General features: G+C 36.4%; 1 protein-coding gene across 1 annotated transcript in view; it reads left to right on the top strand.

Annotated features, from left to right (window-relative positions):
* Window positions 1–14,746, top strand: part of CDH9 (cadherin 9) — a 99,115-nt gene extending 84,369 nt beyond the window's left edge. The window contains exons 9-12 of the mRNA XM_085052101.1: window positions 154–275; window positions 10,337–10,454; window positions 10,541–10,792; window positions 13,520–14,746. Coding sequence (XP_084908227.1) covers window positions 154–275; window positions 10,337–10,454; window positions 10,541–10,792; window positions 13,520–14,007 — 980 coding nt within the window. The 3' untranslated portion in view covers window positions 14,008–14,746. The remainder of the gene's footprint in view (window positions 1–153; window positions 276–10,336; window positions 10,455–10,540; window positions 10,793–13,519) is intronic.
* The last annotated feature ends 5,535 nt before the right edge of the window (window positions 14,747–20,281 follow it).

Here is a 20,281-nt window from a genome sequence, read left to right on the forward strand (position 1 = left end):
TATATGCAATATATGTCAGCAGAAAATGAAATATAATTGTTTTAGTATAATCAAGAAAATTAAACATGTCTAATATCTATTGGAAAAAAATGTACTGGATTATTTTCATACATGTATCTTTGTATTGTAATATACATAATTTTCTTTTTTCAGATAATCCTAAACAAAGTAGCCAGATACCTGTCTTCATACGGATATTAGACATAAATGATCATGCACCAGAGTTTGCAAACTACTATGAAACATTTGTTTGTGAAAATGCAAAAGCAGGACAGGTAAACCAATACTTATGTTACCAAAGAACTTGTAAGGAAACTACCCTGCAGTGCCATAAAGAAGGCTTCAAGATATCTTAGTTTGAACAGCAGCAAACTAACCAAGCCTCTTCATTTCCTATCTTCTACAGAAAATACGAGTTGATTCAAAAAAGGAGGAGATAATAGATGAAGGATAATGTCTTAGTACATTAACATAAGATATAATACAAAATGATACTTTAAGGTTGTTTTTAATTTCTAATATCAGAAAATATTTTTCAGAAATAGTCGTGCATAATGCTACAAAATCCTTTACATTGTTCAATAATTCCATTTCTTTCTGGATTTTCCTCAGAAGCTTAGTTTGTGTAGCCACACCTTCAAGTACACAAAGAAGGAAAATCTTTATTATGTCTCAGTAAACAAGGCATGAATAACAAACATTTTCAAAAATAAAGGGCAATGCAACTGCTTCCATTGTAAGTTAAAATTCAATTTGGTATTGAGTGGAGTCTGGTCAAAGTTCATGTATATACCTCTCTAAACTATTCTAGAAATTCTGTAAAAACCTAAAAAGACAAGAAAAATTTTGAAAATAAAACAAAATGGTTATTTGGGTTTAAGTAGACAAACCAACAGAACTCAGAGCCAGCATATTAGAGAAATGTCTTAACAGTGCTGCCATTACAACATCATCTATTTATGCTAATGCCATTCAGTCTTTCAGTTTTAAATCCAGTGAAGAAAGACATATGGAATTCTGATTTTTTTAACTCTGAAAGTATTTACCAAAGAAATGGATTTAGTAGCAGATAGGGTGCTTTGAGATTGTCTCTCCAGATTGGACCTGAGACCATGCAAGAGTCTCTTCTCTAGAGGGATTAATTTTTGACTGGAAGGAAAAACTTGAGCTCAACATTTTTGCTAGCACAAACCTGAGCGGATTCCTACTTAGGGCAGGATGAATCCCTAAATTCACCTTAGGTCTATCCTCATGTCTCATTAGCTTTAGGCTGTCATCACCCAGGCAAAGCTGGCTGACTTCATGGAGGCTATGTAGACAGGGTCAGAATGTATAACATTTTCTTTTTCCTTAGACCACAGTGACTATACAACATTCAAAGACTTTACAAAGATGGATGATATGGATACACATCGGGAACCATACTAATGTTTTACCTGAGTTGCTGCCCTGTGTTTTAAGTCACAGAGGCTGCACTGAAAGTAGCATAGACGATACCTGAGATTAGTTTAGCATTTCAGGTACTGCAAAACATTGTGCAGAGCAAGAACTTGTAAAAATACATCAGTTGCAATTCAAGTGATGTTTTATGAATTGTTTAACAGATTTAAAAAAAAAAGAAAGAGAGAGAGAAAAAAAGGCTGCAATAGGTTTTTGGGAGACTGCATTCAATTCTCTTTATTTTTCTTTCATTACACTTAAAATAAGAATTCAGGCAAAATTGGTAAGAATGATAGAGGATTCTTTGATTAAAATCACTTGCCTTTAAAGACACATTTGACATTTTTAAAAATTATTTTTCAAGAAAGTTTTACTGTTTTTCATGTAAATTATATAAATAGATTAATATACATATCAAAGGCAACAATGAATTAAATTAAAACAGTGGAAGTAATTATAATATCAAAAAAATGGAAAAAGAGCACTTTTCACAACAACTGAGGTTTATGATCATATCAACCTAACCAATGACATAAATTGTCACTTAAGAATACAATTCAAGCCTCATAGGAGGTGCAAAAATTCTCTAAACTTTTGGCTATTATGCCCATATAGCTTTAGTTTATGACTTACAAGCTGGTTTTTTTGGGTTGAATACATTCAGATAATTCTATTTATTAATTTCAAACAGCTGCCATAGAACTTAAATTCTGTCTGTGTAACAATATTTCATTCCACAAGATGAAATTGAGGCAAATAAATCTTAAAATCTCACTACAATGACTGGTAAAAAAGTGAGTCATGTATTTTAATTCCATAATACAAAGAAAGGTTCTAAATCTTACAAATGAAGATCTAATTGAAATTAATATTGTGCAATTTTGTCAACCAGCAAACACAAGTTTTGTCATGTATTTGAAAAAGTTCAATATGGGCATACTGGCTGTCAGTTTCCTCAACCCAATTTCCATCTAGTCTAGCATACTTGATGAAATATCACTAATGTATGAAATTTCATTTACCTTTCTGGTAAATTCCCTGCTTTCCTAAAAACAGAGATGACAGAGACCCATTAGATAGGCATGCTATTTTTCAGACCTCCCATACATTCAGTTTACCAATGTAATTTCAGCAATTATTTTTCCTCATTGGAAAACCTGACAAAGATACTAGCAAGATAGTGTGCATCAAGTGTAGCTACAGAAAAATGAGAGATCCATACTGTTTTTCTATTTGTTAACAGCTGGGACCCTCAAGAGAGGCACCTGTGTTAGTATATGGACATTTACACATAGGTGACTTAGTATCTCAGAAAGCAGACTACCTTCAGTACATGAGAGAACTTTTATTTTGGTGTTTAAAAATAGCAATGAATGTATTGGCCAAGGATTTGTTTTGGCCAATGTTTTGGCCAAGGATTCTGAGCTGCAGAGAGACTGTATTGTTCATGTCTTGCAGTCCCTGTATAATATAAGATAGAATCATGTGTTCATTTAGTAGTACTCCAATTTATTTTAGAGATCACCTAAAGCAACATTTTTATTAGAACCATTATTGCTTCTTGACACATCACAGCACTGCTTCTACACCTGGTACCCATAGTAAAAGAGTCAGACTAAGAAGATAAATATATTTAGTTAATTTATTTCTTTTTTTAACCTGGACCGGTTATTAGTCACACTACTCTCTAAGTCTCAGGTGCATCGGGAAGCAGTCAGAATGATCAAATATTGTTCTCTGCCACCAAGCAACATTACTCACTCTCAGCATCACCAGATATTAGAGGCTTCATTCACTGTGTTTTTCAGATAGCCTTAGGAGGGTCAGAGGAAAGAAAATCCTACAGAATCTCTCCTCCTTTTTTGTCTCCAAACAACAATGGTATGACTGGGGAGAAAACTTATCACTAAAGGTTAATAATAAACAAGGTTCATTAGGCTGAAACCCATTTGTCATCATGCGAATCTCGTTCCATTGACTAGGACATAGGCTAAAGAAAAGTAGGAAGCAGTCTTCCTCTTGTGTAATTTAGAAAACTCTAATCCTAGAGCCCCAGGGACTGTTGTGGGGAAGGCTTTGGTACAAGTTCTCTCATGCCCTTGTCACGGGAATTAATTGGGTCTTTTTCAGATGGATTAGAGAAAGAGTCCTCTCCATGGAAACCAGGAAGATTTACTTAAGAAGGAGACTCATTTAAGTGAACAATTTGTTGGTAAAAAATTAACTCCATAGTTTATTGCATAGTTTATTATTGGCAAAAATTTAGCTACTTTCAATACCTCTCAAGAAAACAACCTGGGTCACTTTTTTTCCTGCTGATGCTGTATTCTTTCCTGCCATTCAGGGGCTCTCAGATGTCAGAATGTAGAAATCTTGTTTCCTCCTTCAAAGACCAAGCTGATTTTAATTTTCATTTCTCTCCACACCCTCCCTTGCTTTTTAAATAGAGCAGAGAAAAATCACTTTTTCTCAAGTGGACATGTCTAATTATTAGTCATGACTTTATATACATTGTAGCTACTTCACTAGGTAGACACCTATTGGTTTATTTTAGTGAGAGATCCGTGCTAACAGTCCACCTTTTGAAGTGAGAATTGAAGTGAGAGTTTTCCAACTTTTGATAAGCATTCAGTCCTGCTTTAAAACTGCCAACACATTTGTGGAACAGAGCCAAGATTTGGAGACCAAACTGCTTTGCTTTACTGAACATGAAGTTTTGTCAAGTGGCAGGTGTCTATGGAAACTTGCCCATGCACGATGGAGGCTCTTTACTGCAGCTAGCACGTTACAGGTGGATAGCCTAGAATTGTGTTTGTAAATGTGTGATCACTCAAGCCACATAATGACAAGATGGAGATCCACTGACAGCTTTTACATAATACTTTTGCATCACACTTTTATGTCTTTTACATAATCATCATCCCACATATTTGCTCTGTGCTGTTAGTAATACATTCAAGATTTGTCAGTGACTGACTCTACCAGATCATACAGGCAGGAAAAGGGGCAAGAAGAAGAAAGGACAGGAGAAACAAAGCTGTTCTTCCACCATTTCCCCATGATATTTGCAAATTATGTTCTCACGATTGTCAAAAATACAGTTTCTCTCACAGTATTTTTTCCCCATAGTTTATTGCAGACAAAGTGGTGAGAACTTTCCAGATTCCTAGAGAAATACTTACAGTACCAAAAAAGTTCAATACTTTCAAGAAAGTCAGTACTCTGAGATACAGAATTTGTTCTGTTCTCTCCTATACTACTTATAAAAAGTGTTAGACAAAAACAAAGATTTCCCAAACATTCATTTCTCAAGTGCTTAGTGATGTTTTTTAAGTCTCATCTCAGTAGCAGCTGAAAGTGATTAAGTGATGTTTGAGACATTTCTCTATTGTACAATAACCAGGTTTTACTAAGAGCAAGAATGAAAGCCCAAATGATTCAAGTGGATTGAAGGCCTACTCCTCTCTTCTGTGGCATACAGAAACAACAAAATTCAGCAGTTGTCATTGTATCTCTACCTTAACAGTGTCTGTCTCCAGTGGTCCTTGTGTCTGGAAGTACAGTTTTTATGCTATATGATAATCACATTATATTAAAACTTCAGAAAGGCAGTCTACAACACTGACCATGTTTAAATTCCTGTGAAAGTGACAATATTTTTCACCATTTATAGTGAAACTTGAAAGAAAGAATTTTGGAAAAAAATTAGAAATAAAATAGCAACCACCAATATGTTACTGTTTTGAAAAGAAGTAGCAGCAGAATTCTTTGCAGACATTCTAGTTGTCTCAGATTTAGTTTTATTAGTAGAAATATTTTACCTGAAAACACCTTGTATCTATCTACCCATGGACTTCATCTTGTTCATCTTTCTCCAAGGAACTTTTCAAGAATCTGTCTGAACCATGTGGCTGTACTTTAAAAGAGTATACCCTGGAGCCAAGGTGTGATTGCTGTTTATTTGCATGGCATGTCAAGCCAGCACACGCTGAAAATTCCATCTTAAAAGCATCCACATGGTGCTGACCTCTGTGCTGGTAAAGCTTAACATTTGCTTTAATGGTCCCTATATTCCTTTTAAAGGCATTCCCAAGGCTGAACCTGTGACCAAAGCCTTCTACTTGTGCAGCTCTCTGTGTATACAAATGCAGCCTCAGGAACACTGACAGCATGCTCTGAAGTTCACAGGGACCATTCCTATTTCTGAATTCCCCCACCTAGATTTTACTTGCTTGCTGTCTTTAAAACAACTTGAAGAACATTGAAGGGCAGTCTTTGCTTAAGGATGTATGAGTTACATCTGAGGAATCTGTTTCTAGGCAGTCCATTTACCCCCAACCACTTTTTCAGACATGAATATGAATAACTATAAAATAGCCTGAATAAAAACTGCAATCACAATTTTGACTGTGGTGTAAGTCTTGGCCCTAAAATCACAGCATCCAGAAGAAAAAACCCAAACAACGCAAAACAGGATTACAATCAAACCATTTCCATGCTTGGAAAATATTATTTCAGTGGGAAATAGGTCCAGAGCCTTTAACAGAATCTCTGTCTTTATCATGAAAGAAATAAATAGAGTCATGGGATCACACAATGATTTGGATTGAAAAGGACCTTAAAGATCATCTAGTTCCAACCCCTTTGGCCATGGCCAGGAATGTGACCCACTAGACTAGTTGGACTGCTCAGGGCTCCATCCAACCTGGCTTGTAGCACTTTCAGGAATGCGCCATTCACAGTGTCTCTGGGCAACCTGTTTAAGTGCCTCACTGTCCTTTAAGTGAAGAATTCTTCTCTAACATCTAATCTAAACCTCTCCTCTTGTAACTAAAAACCATTTCCCCTTGTCTTGTCTGTGTAAGACATCAATCTCCCTTTCTTGTATATCTTTCTTGCTCTCTTAAAGCACTGGAGGGTGACAATTAGATCTCTTTTGAGCATTCTCTTCTCCATGCTGAACAACCCCAACTCTCTCAGCTTGTCTTTATAGGAGAGGTGGTCCAGACCCCTAATCACCAAAAGGTGATTTCTCTACTCCGGACTTGCTGCGATAGACTCACATCTTTGTGGTGCTGAGGAAGCCAGACCTGACTGCAGTACTCCAGGTGGGATCTCACAAGGGAAGAGTAGAGCAGTAGAATCATCTCCCTTGACCTGCTGTCCACTCCTCTTTTGGTGCAGCCCAGGATACAGCTGGCCTTCTGAGCTCTGAGTGCACATTGTTGACTCATGGCCAGCTTCTTGTCCACCTGAGCCCCCAAGTTCTTCTCTGCAAGGCTGCTCTCAGTGGGTTACTCTCCCAGTCTGTACTCATGTCTGCGATTGCCCTGACCTAGGTGCAGCACCTTGCACTTGGTGAGATTCTCATAGGCCTGGTGTCAAGCTTTCCCAGGAAAACTTTCTCTGGATGGGACCTCTTCTTTCTGTTGTGTCAATCACACCGCCCAGCTTTGTGTCATCTGCAAACTTGCTGAGAGTGCATTTGGTCTCCCTGTCTATGTCACTGATAAAGGTATTGAAGAACATCTCTCCCAAGACACCAGTCATTGTCAGAGCACTGGTAATTATCATGGTCCCAGGATCTTCAAGAAATATTTCCTTTGGGAATAATTCTCCATTTCCTACTCATTTAACATTGCCAAACTGGTACAAACACCTTGTCCTGAATGTAAAAGAGAAAATATAATAGCAATGCTTATGTTTAAATTTTCATTACCTTCAAAGAAAAGTGACTCCTAAAAACTTGAATTCACCAATTAATATCCACTCAAGAGTATGACACTGTTTTTTTTTTAAAACACACAGAAGTGCATATGCACATGCACAGGCAGCCCTCAAAACAGTGAAGATAATGCTATACTTCCTAAACTGTGCTCATCCACATGGGAAACTACTAAAGTAAGAAAAGAAGAGGAATGATTTTATCTTCTCTAATCCTGATATGCTTGAAATATATTAGAATAAAAGTTGTTTTTTTTTTTGAAATAACTCTTCTGTCATAAATCTTACAGCATCAGAGACTTTTATTTGAAGTTCTGGTGAAGAGTAATCGTAACTCAATGTCCATAAGTGCATCAAAATGGATGAATATATTTCCAAAATGAAATTACAAAATGTACACAAAGGGGTACTATTTTTTTCATATAAATGTGATCCTTAAAAATAGCCAGATAGCTGTCATTTCTGTGGTGATTATCATTGACATCATTGACTTTTATTTACAGTTGTCTAACTGAAAAAAAAATCTTTAATTAGATAAAATTTCTAATTTCCTTTCACCTGTTTGTCATTTGGAACAATTCACCCACAATCATGGTTTCTCATTGTTCTTTTAATCTCCTTTTTTTTTTTTTCTGGTAGGCGAACATCTGGTTCTCAATTTATGCTGCCAACAGTTAGATCAGGTAATAGGGTTGGAGTTTTTTCTTCTTCTTCAGCCTTATCCTCAAAAATAATTTTCATTGTAATTAGGCTCCTCTATGCCTGGTACATTTGTGCTTCTCCATGTGATTTGCACATGAAGGGACTCAAATCAAACAAACACCCTTCAGATTACATCTCAAAAAGGCCCAAGATACTCAACTACAGTTTCTGGTAGTTATTACATGAGGATATTTTCTCCTTGAGTTTTTCATCAACTAACTGTAAACTGCACAAACATTGTCACTTACTCTAGCTCTCTCTTCTCCCAGGTACTTTTCCTTTACTTTTTCTTCTGTATTTTCAAACTTGTGTTAATGTCAAAGGAAAAATTCTAATTTAAATTTGATATCTTAGCCCCCTCAGAATATTGTTTGTGGGGTTTTTTAGCAATATTTTTATACTCTGGAAAACTAAATTAAACCCCATCCTGGTCTTACTTTCTGTACTAACACTCTCAGAGGTAGATTACAGGAATGACAAAAGCAATTGGACATTGGAAAATTATTGACTTAAGCACAGATTTAGAAACACACTAAACAGGATACTTCACCATAAACGGGGATTTGATTAATCTTGTGAAACAGCTAAAAATTAAAAAAAAAAAAGACTGATGATCATTTAGTGCTTTAAATGTGATATTAATGTGCAGTTATTATTTTAATTATACTTAGGAAAAAACTTTATAATCCTGTTTTCAGCATAGTCACATCCTTTTGTGCAATACTGATGTTCACAAATTACCTTTCAAGTTCCTCAATATGCCTCGAAAATAAAAAGAAATTGTAACAAATACCTTGTGCTTGTTTTAGAAGGAGCTGCTAGAAACTGAATGAGCTAAACTCAGACCTCTCAACAGTTTCTGTGTTATGGTTTGTTTTGGTTTTTTTGGTTTTTTTTAACTTACAATTCAATATTATTAACTGTAATTAAAGTATCCCAAAGTTAACTAGAAAAAATTGGTCAAATAGTTACGGTGGAGTACAGCACTAGCAGTAGAAGGTTTCTGAATAATACAGCAAAAAAAACACTTTAGTATATTTTGTAACCCTATAATTATGTTTGCCTACTACGGTGTTCCATTCTGTGAGATATTAAATATCCTCCAAAATTCAACTCTATCCTCAAGTCTCATTCAAGCTGATGTTCAGAGAAAGTACATAAGGAAAAGGAATTCCTTATTTGATTAGTGCAAAGCTTAAAGATCATGTTAGTGCTACTTGTCAGTTACTGCATTTCTTGAAGTCAAGCTGCTCCTTCTCTGGAAATAAGAGAGAAACAAGCCACAAAGTCTTTGATAACAAGTGGCTTTGATATCTGTGAGATTTTAAGACACCCTGAACACTGGAACACCTGAAAACTCAAGACACTCGTTGGCTCCCTCTTGGCTTTGAAAGTGTCTGACTGCTGAACTTGTTCTGCGTTTAAGCTTAGGTGCCACAGAAATGCGCTTTTACTGACATATAGCATCTTCAGTTGAGATTTAGTCCTATTCTGTCACCAACTTTTGACATCTTGTGATTGAATGCAAACCTGTCCTCGCAAGCCAAGGTGGACTGTGGGTTACTCTCTGGTATGACAACCACCAGGAAGGGCAATGGACAGAATAGTCATTCATGCAGTCTTCTGGAGTTACTGTGACTCTCACACAATGTGGTTTAGTGTTAAATATTGCAAGTCAATTCATAAAACACAGCTGTTCTCTAGTAGCTTTTCCTTCCTCAGTTCTGCAGCTGTTTCCCTTAGCCTCTCTCTGTCAGTGCAGCAGCAGATGGAAAAAGAGTCAAATTTTTAGCATTTATGTGTGTCTACATAAACATGAGTACACACATTTGCACGTTTTGATGCAACAGAAAAGCTTGTGCAATCAGAGGTACTACTGAAGCCTCTCCTTTTTCAGTCCATTCCACTCTGACCCCATTCTGGCACTATTATCATTCCTTCCCAGCTGGGCTTGAGTGGCCTTGTTAGGGCAGCTATTAAGCTCCACAGCCAGAGGTTTCAATTTAGGAGAGAGTAAAGCTTCTGTTTTTATTACCTCAGGAGAATTGAGCATCCTGCCAGTGCAGTACTCCAATTTATCGCCAGGAGCAGATGAGGTGGATTGAGAATTAAACCCACTTAACAACTGGTTTACACAGTACTCTCTGTCATTGCTACATGAGGCCACAGGAGGTTTATGGCTTATTCAGAAGGGCAAATGTTTCTGTATCACTGCAAGATACTGAGAACAAATCAAAGCACATGGCTGTTTTGCAGTGAAGACTAGACCTTTTTTCATCCTTTGTTACGTGTTTAAATGATAAAACAATTTGTTTACTCTAAGCTCTACTGTGTTTATGTGGGAAACATTTGGCTTAGAACATCAGTTTGTGTCTTCAGACAAAGATTCATTGGATTTTACTGGACATGAAAAACAGAGAATTGAAACACAAGATTTCTAAAATAGCATGAAATTCTCTTTTCTTTATAGCTCATACAGACTGTGAGTGCAATTGACAAAGATCAGCCTCCTCGAGGACACAAATTTTTCTTTGAGTTGGTGCCAGAATTTGCTGTTCATCCAAACTTCTCTGTTGTAGATAACAAAGGTAACTGCTGACCCTATCACCCCTCTCCCCAACATCACATAAAACTTAATTCAGAAACATTTATTGATCCTGCATTTCCATTCTAGATAACACAGCAGGAATTTTGACTAGAAGAAACGGATACAGCCGTAGTAAGACAAGTACCTACCTTCTGCCCATCATAATATTTGACAACGACTACCCAATCCAGAGCAGCACAGGCACGCTGACCATCCGGGTGTGCGCCTGTGACAGCCGCGGCAACATGCAGTCCTGCAGCGCCGAGGCTCTGCTCCTCCCTGCCGGCCTCAGCACAGGGGCACTCGTTGCCATCCTCCTCTGCATCATCATCCTGCTAGGTAGGTGCCTGTGATGAGATGTTTATTTCACACTTTGAGAACCCTGATATGCTTAAAACCCTTATTCACATGTCACTGCAGAAAAATATCGTTACTATTTAGAAGATTGTGTGAAAAGAATGAGATTGTTAAAATTTAAATTAACAGCTATTTAAATTAAATACATTTGAAAGTATAGGGTCAGTTTTAGTTACCATGCTCCTTTGAGTAATGGTCATACCATAAAACCAGATCTTCATTTAGGTCCAGGACTTCAAAGTCATATATCTGAAGATGAGTGCTAACTTTTGAAATGATTAAATGTTATGAATTATATTAGCTTTTTAATGATGAAAGGTTTGTGGTTTTTTCTGTTCAGAAAATACTTAGCTCAAAAGCATAGGATAGAAATGTTCAATTTCTTGCAAGTGATAGTGAGAAGAGATGATTAAATAAGTGTGAGCACAAAAGTTAGATGGATGTTTAGAGGGTAGAAGCATTAAAAAGATGTGGTGACATATGAAGAAACTAGAATACATGATAGCTCATGATCTGGTGTTAAGAACATAAAAATTGCAACTTGCATATTTTAGTTACTAAAGAAGTGTCATCTTCTCTAATTTCCAGTAAAACTTCAGAAAACCTCTCCTTTCCCACCTATCCTAGCAAACACACCTTACCAATGGTTCAGTGAGAAGTTACAGGTTTATATAAGGGGATAACTGTTTTTTTTCTTTTCAGTTTTTGCACTAGATCCAAGATAACCTCTGTGATCCCCTTAATATTTTCCCTAGGTTTTAGAAGAAGGACAATATCTAGGAAATATATCTGCACTGGATTTAAGCAAGGGAGAATACTTGAGCTCTGACAAACTGATCGTCCATCCTGCTTCAGTTCAGGCATGGCTGCTGGATTGGTTGCAGCATTAGCCACCTTGGATTCCCCAGGATGTTGCCCAGGCATGGTCTGAGCAGCAGAATTTGCAGGGCACCACTTCCAGGACAAAAGTACAGTTCCAATTCTGCCGGACCTAGCTCTTCCCCTTGCATATTTCTTAACAGCATGACAACAAGCTCTGCATCTCTAAAGCCCCAATATCGAGAGTGAAAACATGGAGAATGAAACACATGCCCTTAACTGGTGCCCAATGAAAACATTGCTCTGATTGGCTGGAATGCTTTAGTAGAGATTGAACAAATCTGTACTAAACTTTGAACTTATCAAAATTCAAAATGTGCCCTAAGGCCACAGCAATAGCATGTGAGAGTCAGAAGAGGATCAGTGGTTATTGCTGTGCAGAAAAAAGTATGATCACCTCATGTCTCTCAGCCTCAGGGTTGGGGGCCCTGCTCTACTTAGCACTACAGACAGATATTAAGTCAAAGAAACATGTGGCTGTAGAGTACCTAAAAAGAATTTTTAGCCTACAGCTAGTGTGATAATCAGCATCTTATCTAATTTTCAGCAAGGTCTAGTGTATTATAATAGTAGGCTGGTATCAACATGCCCAACCTAGGTGATACGTATTAAGTACCAGGTTGTGAAAGACACTTCTTCATAATAACCTTTCAATGATCCTCCCTTGTCTCATGTATGGAGGTCTTAAACTTACTAAAGTGTGTAGTTTCTCGCCTATCATTATGAAAACTTGAAAAGAAGGGCTTCTATATAGATACAAAGAAGAAAACCAAAATAAAACAGAATAGAGCACCATTTATATTCACATTATACCATGGCATGTGGAAGATCTCAGTTCCCCTCTCTCTACCTGCAGCATGTCCAATCTTATCTTTTATTCACCAGTACTCAGGTCATTCAGAGTAAAAACTTAAATCCTAACGCTCAACAAAACCTTTCAGCACTGTTGTAATTCATGGTTCAACAACCACTGTTATGTCTCATGGATAGATGGTCTTTCTGGCCTCTCCCATTTTCTCCAGCTAGTGGAGAGAGAGTCAGATTTTCAAATGCACTTAAGCATTGAATTGCTCCTGAAATCAATAGCATATAGACACCAGAATGTACTTATAAATCGTAACTTCAATTTTTTATCTTCTCTTGTAGAGGTTCCTTTTTGTTCCTTTTGTTTCCTTTCCTCCTTACCTCTTCAGAAGAAAGAGTTATTCAACTAATACTTCATAAACTAAGGGGATCATGTGTTTTCAAAAGAAACATTCAGTAAAAAAGACTGGATTTCATTCTCACAGCCATCGAAGCAAAAGTTGTTCTGTCAATAATATTGATAGCTTAAGGTATTCAGGTTCTTATTTTCAGAAGGACCTGTAGATCCCATATTCAGAAGTGAATTAGACACTTAGGAATACATAAATCACTAACTTTCAAGAGTGTGAATAACTTTTGCTAAGGAAATTCAACTGCATTTGATGAAAGGACCTTTAGTGACTGCCAGAAACGTGGTACTTCACAAAATTAAAGTCAAACCCATGATATTTTATGATATTGTTTACTTTTCAACTTCAGCTTGATTGTAAATCTGTTTAAAATATTTAATATTATGATAATTTCTCCCATAGTTTAAAAAAATGCATAAGTTTCTGACTGCTATAAAATCATTAATACTTTTCTTTATTGACTTCAACTTGGAGATAGATTTTATCACTATATTCCTACTAAAAATCCCATTCCAGCCTTAAAAATTTTCCAGGTCAACAGATGACATAAAATTTTGGCACTTTTTTTTTACTTTCTAACTACCCATTTCTTCATTCATCCTTTGTTTCCTTTCAGTTTTAGTTGTCTTGTTTACGGCTCTCAAGAGACAGAGGAAGAAAGAGCCCTTGATCATCTCAAAGGATGATGTTCGGGACAATATTGTGACCTACAATGATGAAGGAGGTGGGGAAGAAGACACCCAGGCTTTTGACATTGGCACACTGAGAAATCCAGAAGCAAGAGAGGAAAGTAAGTTCAGAAGAGATGTTATCCCAGAAACAATTTTTCAGATTAGGCGGACTGCACCTCTTTGGGAAAACATCGACGTCCAAGATTTTATTCATAGAAGGTTAAAGGAAAATGATTTAGACCCAGCTGCCCCTCCTTATGATTCACTAGCAACATATGCCTACGAAGGAAATGATTCCATAGCAAATTCACTCAGCTCCCTGGAATCACTTACCACAGAAGGCAACCAAGACTATGATTACCTCAGTGACTGGGGACCTCGGTTTAAAAAACTAGCAGACATGTATGGTGGAGAGGACAGTGATCGAGACTGAGAAAGTAGTCTGTGACCTGGTCAGTGTTAGTGGAATTCATGTTTATGTTCCTAGATAAAGTGGCCTACTCTCTCTTGCTTGGGAATAAACAATTTACAAAAAATAGGTGTTGTCTTAGTAAGGGTTTGCTTAATCAATAAGTCAACGTGAATGAATATGAATGACTGAGATTTTAAAAAAATCTATAACTCATCCTCTCTGCCTAGAAACCTCCCATGAAAGGGTTTTATTGGGAATGAAAAGAAAATAAAAGGCTTTTTGTGCCTTTAATAATGACATGGAAACTCCATATTTTTAAATTGCTTTGCATTACCTTTCCTACTATCTTGGACAGTGTGCATCTGCATTGTAACATAATCTCAAAAATATACTTTAAAAAGATTAATATTACTGCCATATTTATTGAGTTAAAGAATGTCTGTGTGTTGATTCATCCTGATATTTTTATATATGTATATTTATATTTTTGTATTTTTATTAAATAAATTAGTATTTATAAAAACACTATTTACTCACGTACTTTGTTAATCATAAAGAAATGTCCAATCCTTCTGAACAAAGGAAACTGCGTATTGTGCAATACTTCATTTTTGAATGCATCTTCTTATACTGGAGTAGTGGTTGCAATGTACTGTGCAAAAACGATATGGAGAGAGTGCTCTGTAATGGGAATGCAGTGTAGAAACAAGAAAAAATATTTTGAAGAGGTGATTATAAATAAACACACTCTGACTTGCAACGTGTATTGCTATATGGCATAATAATACAGTTTCATGGTGAAGCTCACTCCCACATACCCTTCTTATGTGAACAGATGACCACTGAGAGGGTTTAACAGATACGTTCCTGAGGACCTAAGGAACGATTCAAGTTTGTTCTGGTAAATGTGAAAATAATTTTAATATACCTTCAAAGAAATTGAATAATTAAGCCTATATCAATAATGAAAGAAGGCTATTATACACTAATCTTATTTTAGAGTTTTGAGACAATTAGAAAAATCAGACATACTACTAATAGTTTATTTTAAATAAAAGGGAACAAAGCAATAAAAATAAAGTCTAGCTAGCATTTTATTATAGATGTTAATGTTCAAAGAAGTGTGTAAATTCATATATTTCCTAAAGCCTTAGTGGCAGTTATCAAGTGTATGTTTTTGTTTAAAATATATTTGCTGGATAAGCTTTTATGCAATGCACATTTTTTCATAACACAGAATAAAAGGAATATAAATAGATCATATGATCTAAAAAATTTGAAGAGTTTATCCATATTTGTTAAAAAAAAAAAAAAGAAAAAATGTAAAACCTCAAATGTATGGAAAAGAAACAACAGTGTCATTTTTCACATCGACTTTAAGGAAAACCAACACATACAAATGTCCAGAATAATACTGTTTCAAGTTATTCTCTATATTACTTAGCCATTTTTCAGGTCTCTTCAGAAAGAAACTTAAGATACATGTGGACAACATAATGTGGACTACTGAGGCACTCTTCTCTTACCATAAAAATAATAAAGAGGCTGCAGCCAAAGACCCCTCTGCAAGACATAAGAACACACTCCTGCCTACTAACTTCTTCTCTACTGTGTTGACTTTCAGATTATTTATCAGAAATATTTCTTTATTATTCCTTATTTAGTCCTTCTACCATAATATTCTGCCAGCCCCAAGGATGTATCTCAAGTTTCCTCACACTGAACTCCTGTTTTTTTGTGGAAAGGAATGTCTATGTTTATGATTGTGGTTCCAAACAAGCACCTGAACAGCTTGATGGGAGCTGCATGTCAGGTCTGTGACACCATGTTACAAACAAAAAACCTTAGTGTCACAGAAATGTCAAAATAACCTGCAAACGTGTGGCAGCTGTGTACATGGATGTGATGCAGTTATAGGGCATGAGTGTTTAACTTGATGGCATAAGAACACATATTTCTGTTTTGTGCCTTTTTGAGGTGAAAGCAAAAGAGTTAAGGAGTGTATGTTCTCAGCCTATTGCTGGCAAAGTGAAAGTACACAGGAATCTATTAGTCTTTGAATTCAATTTCCATATATTTAGGGCACTGCCTTAAGATATGATAGAAGAAAAAGGAACAATAAAAACCTATATCCCTGAAGAGAAATGACATTGGGGGTGGGGGAGGAGTGAAACCCAAACAAAACAAAACTAGAAAGAAAATATAGGATAAACTTCTTTGACTTATAGAAATTGTACTCCAAATTTTATCTTACACAGTAAAGGAGATCTTACAGTGATCTTGTAAATTGTCATCAGAGGTCTACATAGGGAAGTAAAATAACAGGGGAGAGGAAAATGAAAATCTGTCCTCAAGCAAGAACTGATACACGCAAGGTATATGTCCATGGAGTTGACTAAGTATTTAAGATGTCAAGACTTGGTGCAGGAAACATCAAAGGGTACCAGTGTGACTTCAAAGAGGCCACTAGTGAAGGCAGGATGAAAGGAATAGGGTGTGAGAAATTCTTCTTCCTTGAAGACATGAAAATGCTTTAGAAATAATATTTTCTACATAGAAATAATCTCATTTCTGTATTTTGGGGGCTTGACTTGTTTTTCTTCAGTGACAGAAATCAGAAAGAAGTATAGTAGAAATCCCCTCACAGACTGTTCTGGTACAGATATATGCTCAGTATCATTATGTCATGATACCACTGTGGTACTTTGGGAAGAGCAGAAAGCCAAAAAAATTCAACAAAAAATGTACGTCCCTGCTCTACTCTTAGCCTGTGAGTCATTGCCACTAAAGAGAGGAAGCTATAGCCTTTAGTTTCAGAGAGAGAATAAGACTTTCTCATGCTTTCCTGTTAGTTGACTAGTGAATCTAAGAACTGTGTATTTCTCAAAGCAATATCTGTTTAAAAGATGACCTACATGGATTTACAGATCACAGAAATTCATGTAGTTGACACAGCAAAACAAGTAATTTCTCAAAATTCTGGGAATTTCAAGCATTCTTATAATGAATAAAAGTAGTTGACAAAAGCTATATTGATTCCCAAAAATACAGAGGAGGAAAATAAGGTTATGAGAGACTTCTTAGAGTTTGAGGACTATTGTTGGTTTTATAGGTCCACATTTGGAAAACCTGGATCCAGCATGGATACTCCTACCCTAGTGTGGTGGAAGGAGCTAACTGACACAGAAAAGGTCTTTGAGTTGTCCCATATAAAATGGTACTGATTAAGTTCTTACCTTCCTTTGGCATTTCAAGGTGAGTGACACTGATGGGTACTATTTACAGAAGATCCAACAAAAAAAGACCAGTAGAGACCAGGATTCAGCTGGATAGGCAAATAAGTTCAATAATGGGCAGAAGGGGTGATTGAGAGTGGGATACGCCACACAAGTTAAACATCAAAATGCAAAGAGAGAGATGAGACGTCAGAATTCCTTCCAGTGATGCTTCTGCAGATTTTCCTCCCTCTGTGAGAGAGCTGTGAGAGAACTGAGGCACAGAAATGCTGGGCATTTCATATTTATGCACATCTTTATCTTCTGTGAAGTCAACTGTGCTTAGCAAAGTTCTGGATCCATGGGACCACCTAATATGTCAGATATGTCTCACTAAGGAGTTAAAGGCCTTGGGACTTTACAAGAGGCCCAAGAGAAAGGAGAAAAGCAATTTTTATGGTGCTAATCTCAGCAAGGATCTCTTTTCTGCCACTCAGATCTGTTGTGGTTCACTGCAAAGGAGAAGAAGGAGTTGGGAAAACTTGGAATTTACAAGACTAACTTATAATCTCTATGAGAAAACCTACTTGTGACTGCTAAGGACCAAGATAAATTTAGTAACTCCCAAGGAAATACTGTTAGATTTAGTGATCATTCTGAACAGACTTAAATCGATTTTGAATGGGCTCTCTCCAGGGTGAAGAACAAATAAGCTGAGAAAAAGGAGTAAAAATGAACACAGGAAAAAGTCAAGTGAATGTTCCATGGTAAAAAAGAAAGACAAACATAAAACCATTCCAGCTTGATGGAGTTTTGTAATGTCTACATATTTTCTTTCTTTTCACTTAAAGTGAATTTTGTACCATATTCATAGACTTACAAGCTTACTCTGATAAGTAGTCTTATCAGTAAAATATAATGCTGGAGACAAACTCCCACAGAAGGTTACATTTTTCAGCGAAATACTGAAACAGACTCCTCATTATGTCAGATCAAGCAACCTAAATTCAACCACCATCATGCATAAAAGTGCCTAAAATTTTTAGTCCTTTCATTAAATTTCTTTTTTCAGAACAGATTAGTCACATACAGGAAAAAAAAAAAACAACAAAACTTTCCCTTAGTATTTTTCTTATGCATTGATGACAACAGACATTAACAATTTTTTTTCTACCAAAGGCATTTCAACTGCTAGTGGTCTAATTTACAATGAAAGTTGTATTTTAAAGTTACATTTACACTTCACTTCTCACTTTTGCTAAGCAGACAGACAGTGCACGTAAGTGTTTGGGGCATTGCATATTGGAGCATTGTTACATTTTTTGTTTTACAATTGAACTTGTAGACATGCAAGCAGTTTCAGAAAGAAAAAAAAACAGAATGGGGATATCAGATTTTTTTGCTTCTGGGAAAGAGGAATTCTAGAAGAATTTTTCGGGAACATGACATGGATATTATTTTATAGACACCTGTGTTATATGCATGGGCAAGTGTACATATATACACGCACACAAAAAAAAAAAACCAACCCACTTTATTATTAAAAGGTTAACTGACAGCGAGCTTTAGGTATCATATCTCATCAAACACAGATGTCCATCTAAAAGGAAAAAAATCCATGGCAGAACTCAAGACACATTCAACTAAGTGCAGACCAGAAGATATAAAACAATCTGATTTCACAGATTGTTTTATGCTGTTTTAGCATTTTTTTTGTTAGAAGGTATATTTTACACTTCAGTTCAGTTTCAGTTCATGAATCATAATTCAAACACAGAGAGAACTGGCCTAGACTCTACTTAAAAATCACTTCCAAATTTGGGGGTTAGCATCTTCATTAAAATCTCACAGAAACAAAAATGCAGAAAAGAATGTTGTGAATATCAATGTTCTTGTGTTCCAAAGAAATCATGCTGACGTTATTTCTGCAGGCAAAGTGAGTGCCTTTGCTTGGAATCAGCCCACTGGCTGTCACAGGGCACCATGCAGCACAGGAAATCCAGGAATATGTACTTCTTTCTTTTACTTCCTGCTCCTCATCATCCCCATTCAAAGCAAATCACCTTTCTCCCACTCCAGCAAAATTCATTAGAATACATTTTTAGAAAAATTTCAGATCACCAATAAAAGCTGAAGAAGTGACAGTGTCTTGTCACAACTCCAATGTCTTTCTCTTGTGCACTGTTTTAGCAGGAAATACATTTTCATTGCGGTCCTGAAACATAAAATGTGAGCACATTCCTGATTTTTTCATTTTGTCATGGAATTTGACACAGCTCCTGTCATAACACATATTAATATACCTTTATTGAGCTCGGAATGAACTCTGTAATTTTAAAAGCATTTGCTTTTAGAGTCAGCGTGGCAAGCATTTCTCCCATCACTTCTCACAGGGAAATGACAGGCTGTACAAAGCATGACTGCACAAACACAGATCTTGATTTTTGGTGGGAGTAAAATGATAACACTGTTCATTGCTTATAGTTCTGTCCTTCAATTTGCCTTTTGAGTTACTTGGTAGACATTTAGACCAGACTAGAAACAGTTTATGATCTATTTGAGTAGTGCAAGAATATCGTCAGAACAACACAGGATCCCAAAACCTGTCCGGGATCCTTAGAGCCTTCCTTTCCCTCCAGCAGCTGGAGACAGAATGGCCCTCCCAGAGACTAAATCAGGTAAGTACATATCTGACACATGCTAGTGGAAGAAGGGGTGAAAGATAGAAAGAGTTTCAAGAGTGAAAATGGTGACAAGAAAATTGGGGCTGGGATTTTCGTCACTTGAGATTTGCTCTTGCAGCTGTCAGGAAGCAGGCTGCTAGTTGCTAGGGGCAACGATAATAATACTTACTCCTTACATAATGCTTTTTATCCCTAGTTTTTAAAGCTTTTTAACAAAGAAGGTCAGTGTCATTATCACTGTTTTACAGGTAGGAAATGCACTTATTTGTGCATCGGTTCCCCTAAGGACACTCAGCATGACGGTAGTGAAGACAGAAGCAGAAAACTGCTCTTCTCTCCTCAGGCCATAATGCCTTGAAAAGATCTAATGATTTAGGAGACATTAATTTATGTACT

Source organism: Lichenostomus cassidix, chromosome 2 (assembly GCF_008360975.1).
Source record: "Lichenostomus cassidix isolate B80296 chromosome 2, HeHo_3.0, whole genome shotgun sequence".
NCBI lineage: Eukaryota > Metazoa > Chordata > Aves > Passeriformes > Meliphagidae > Lichenostomus > Lichenostomus cassidix.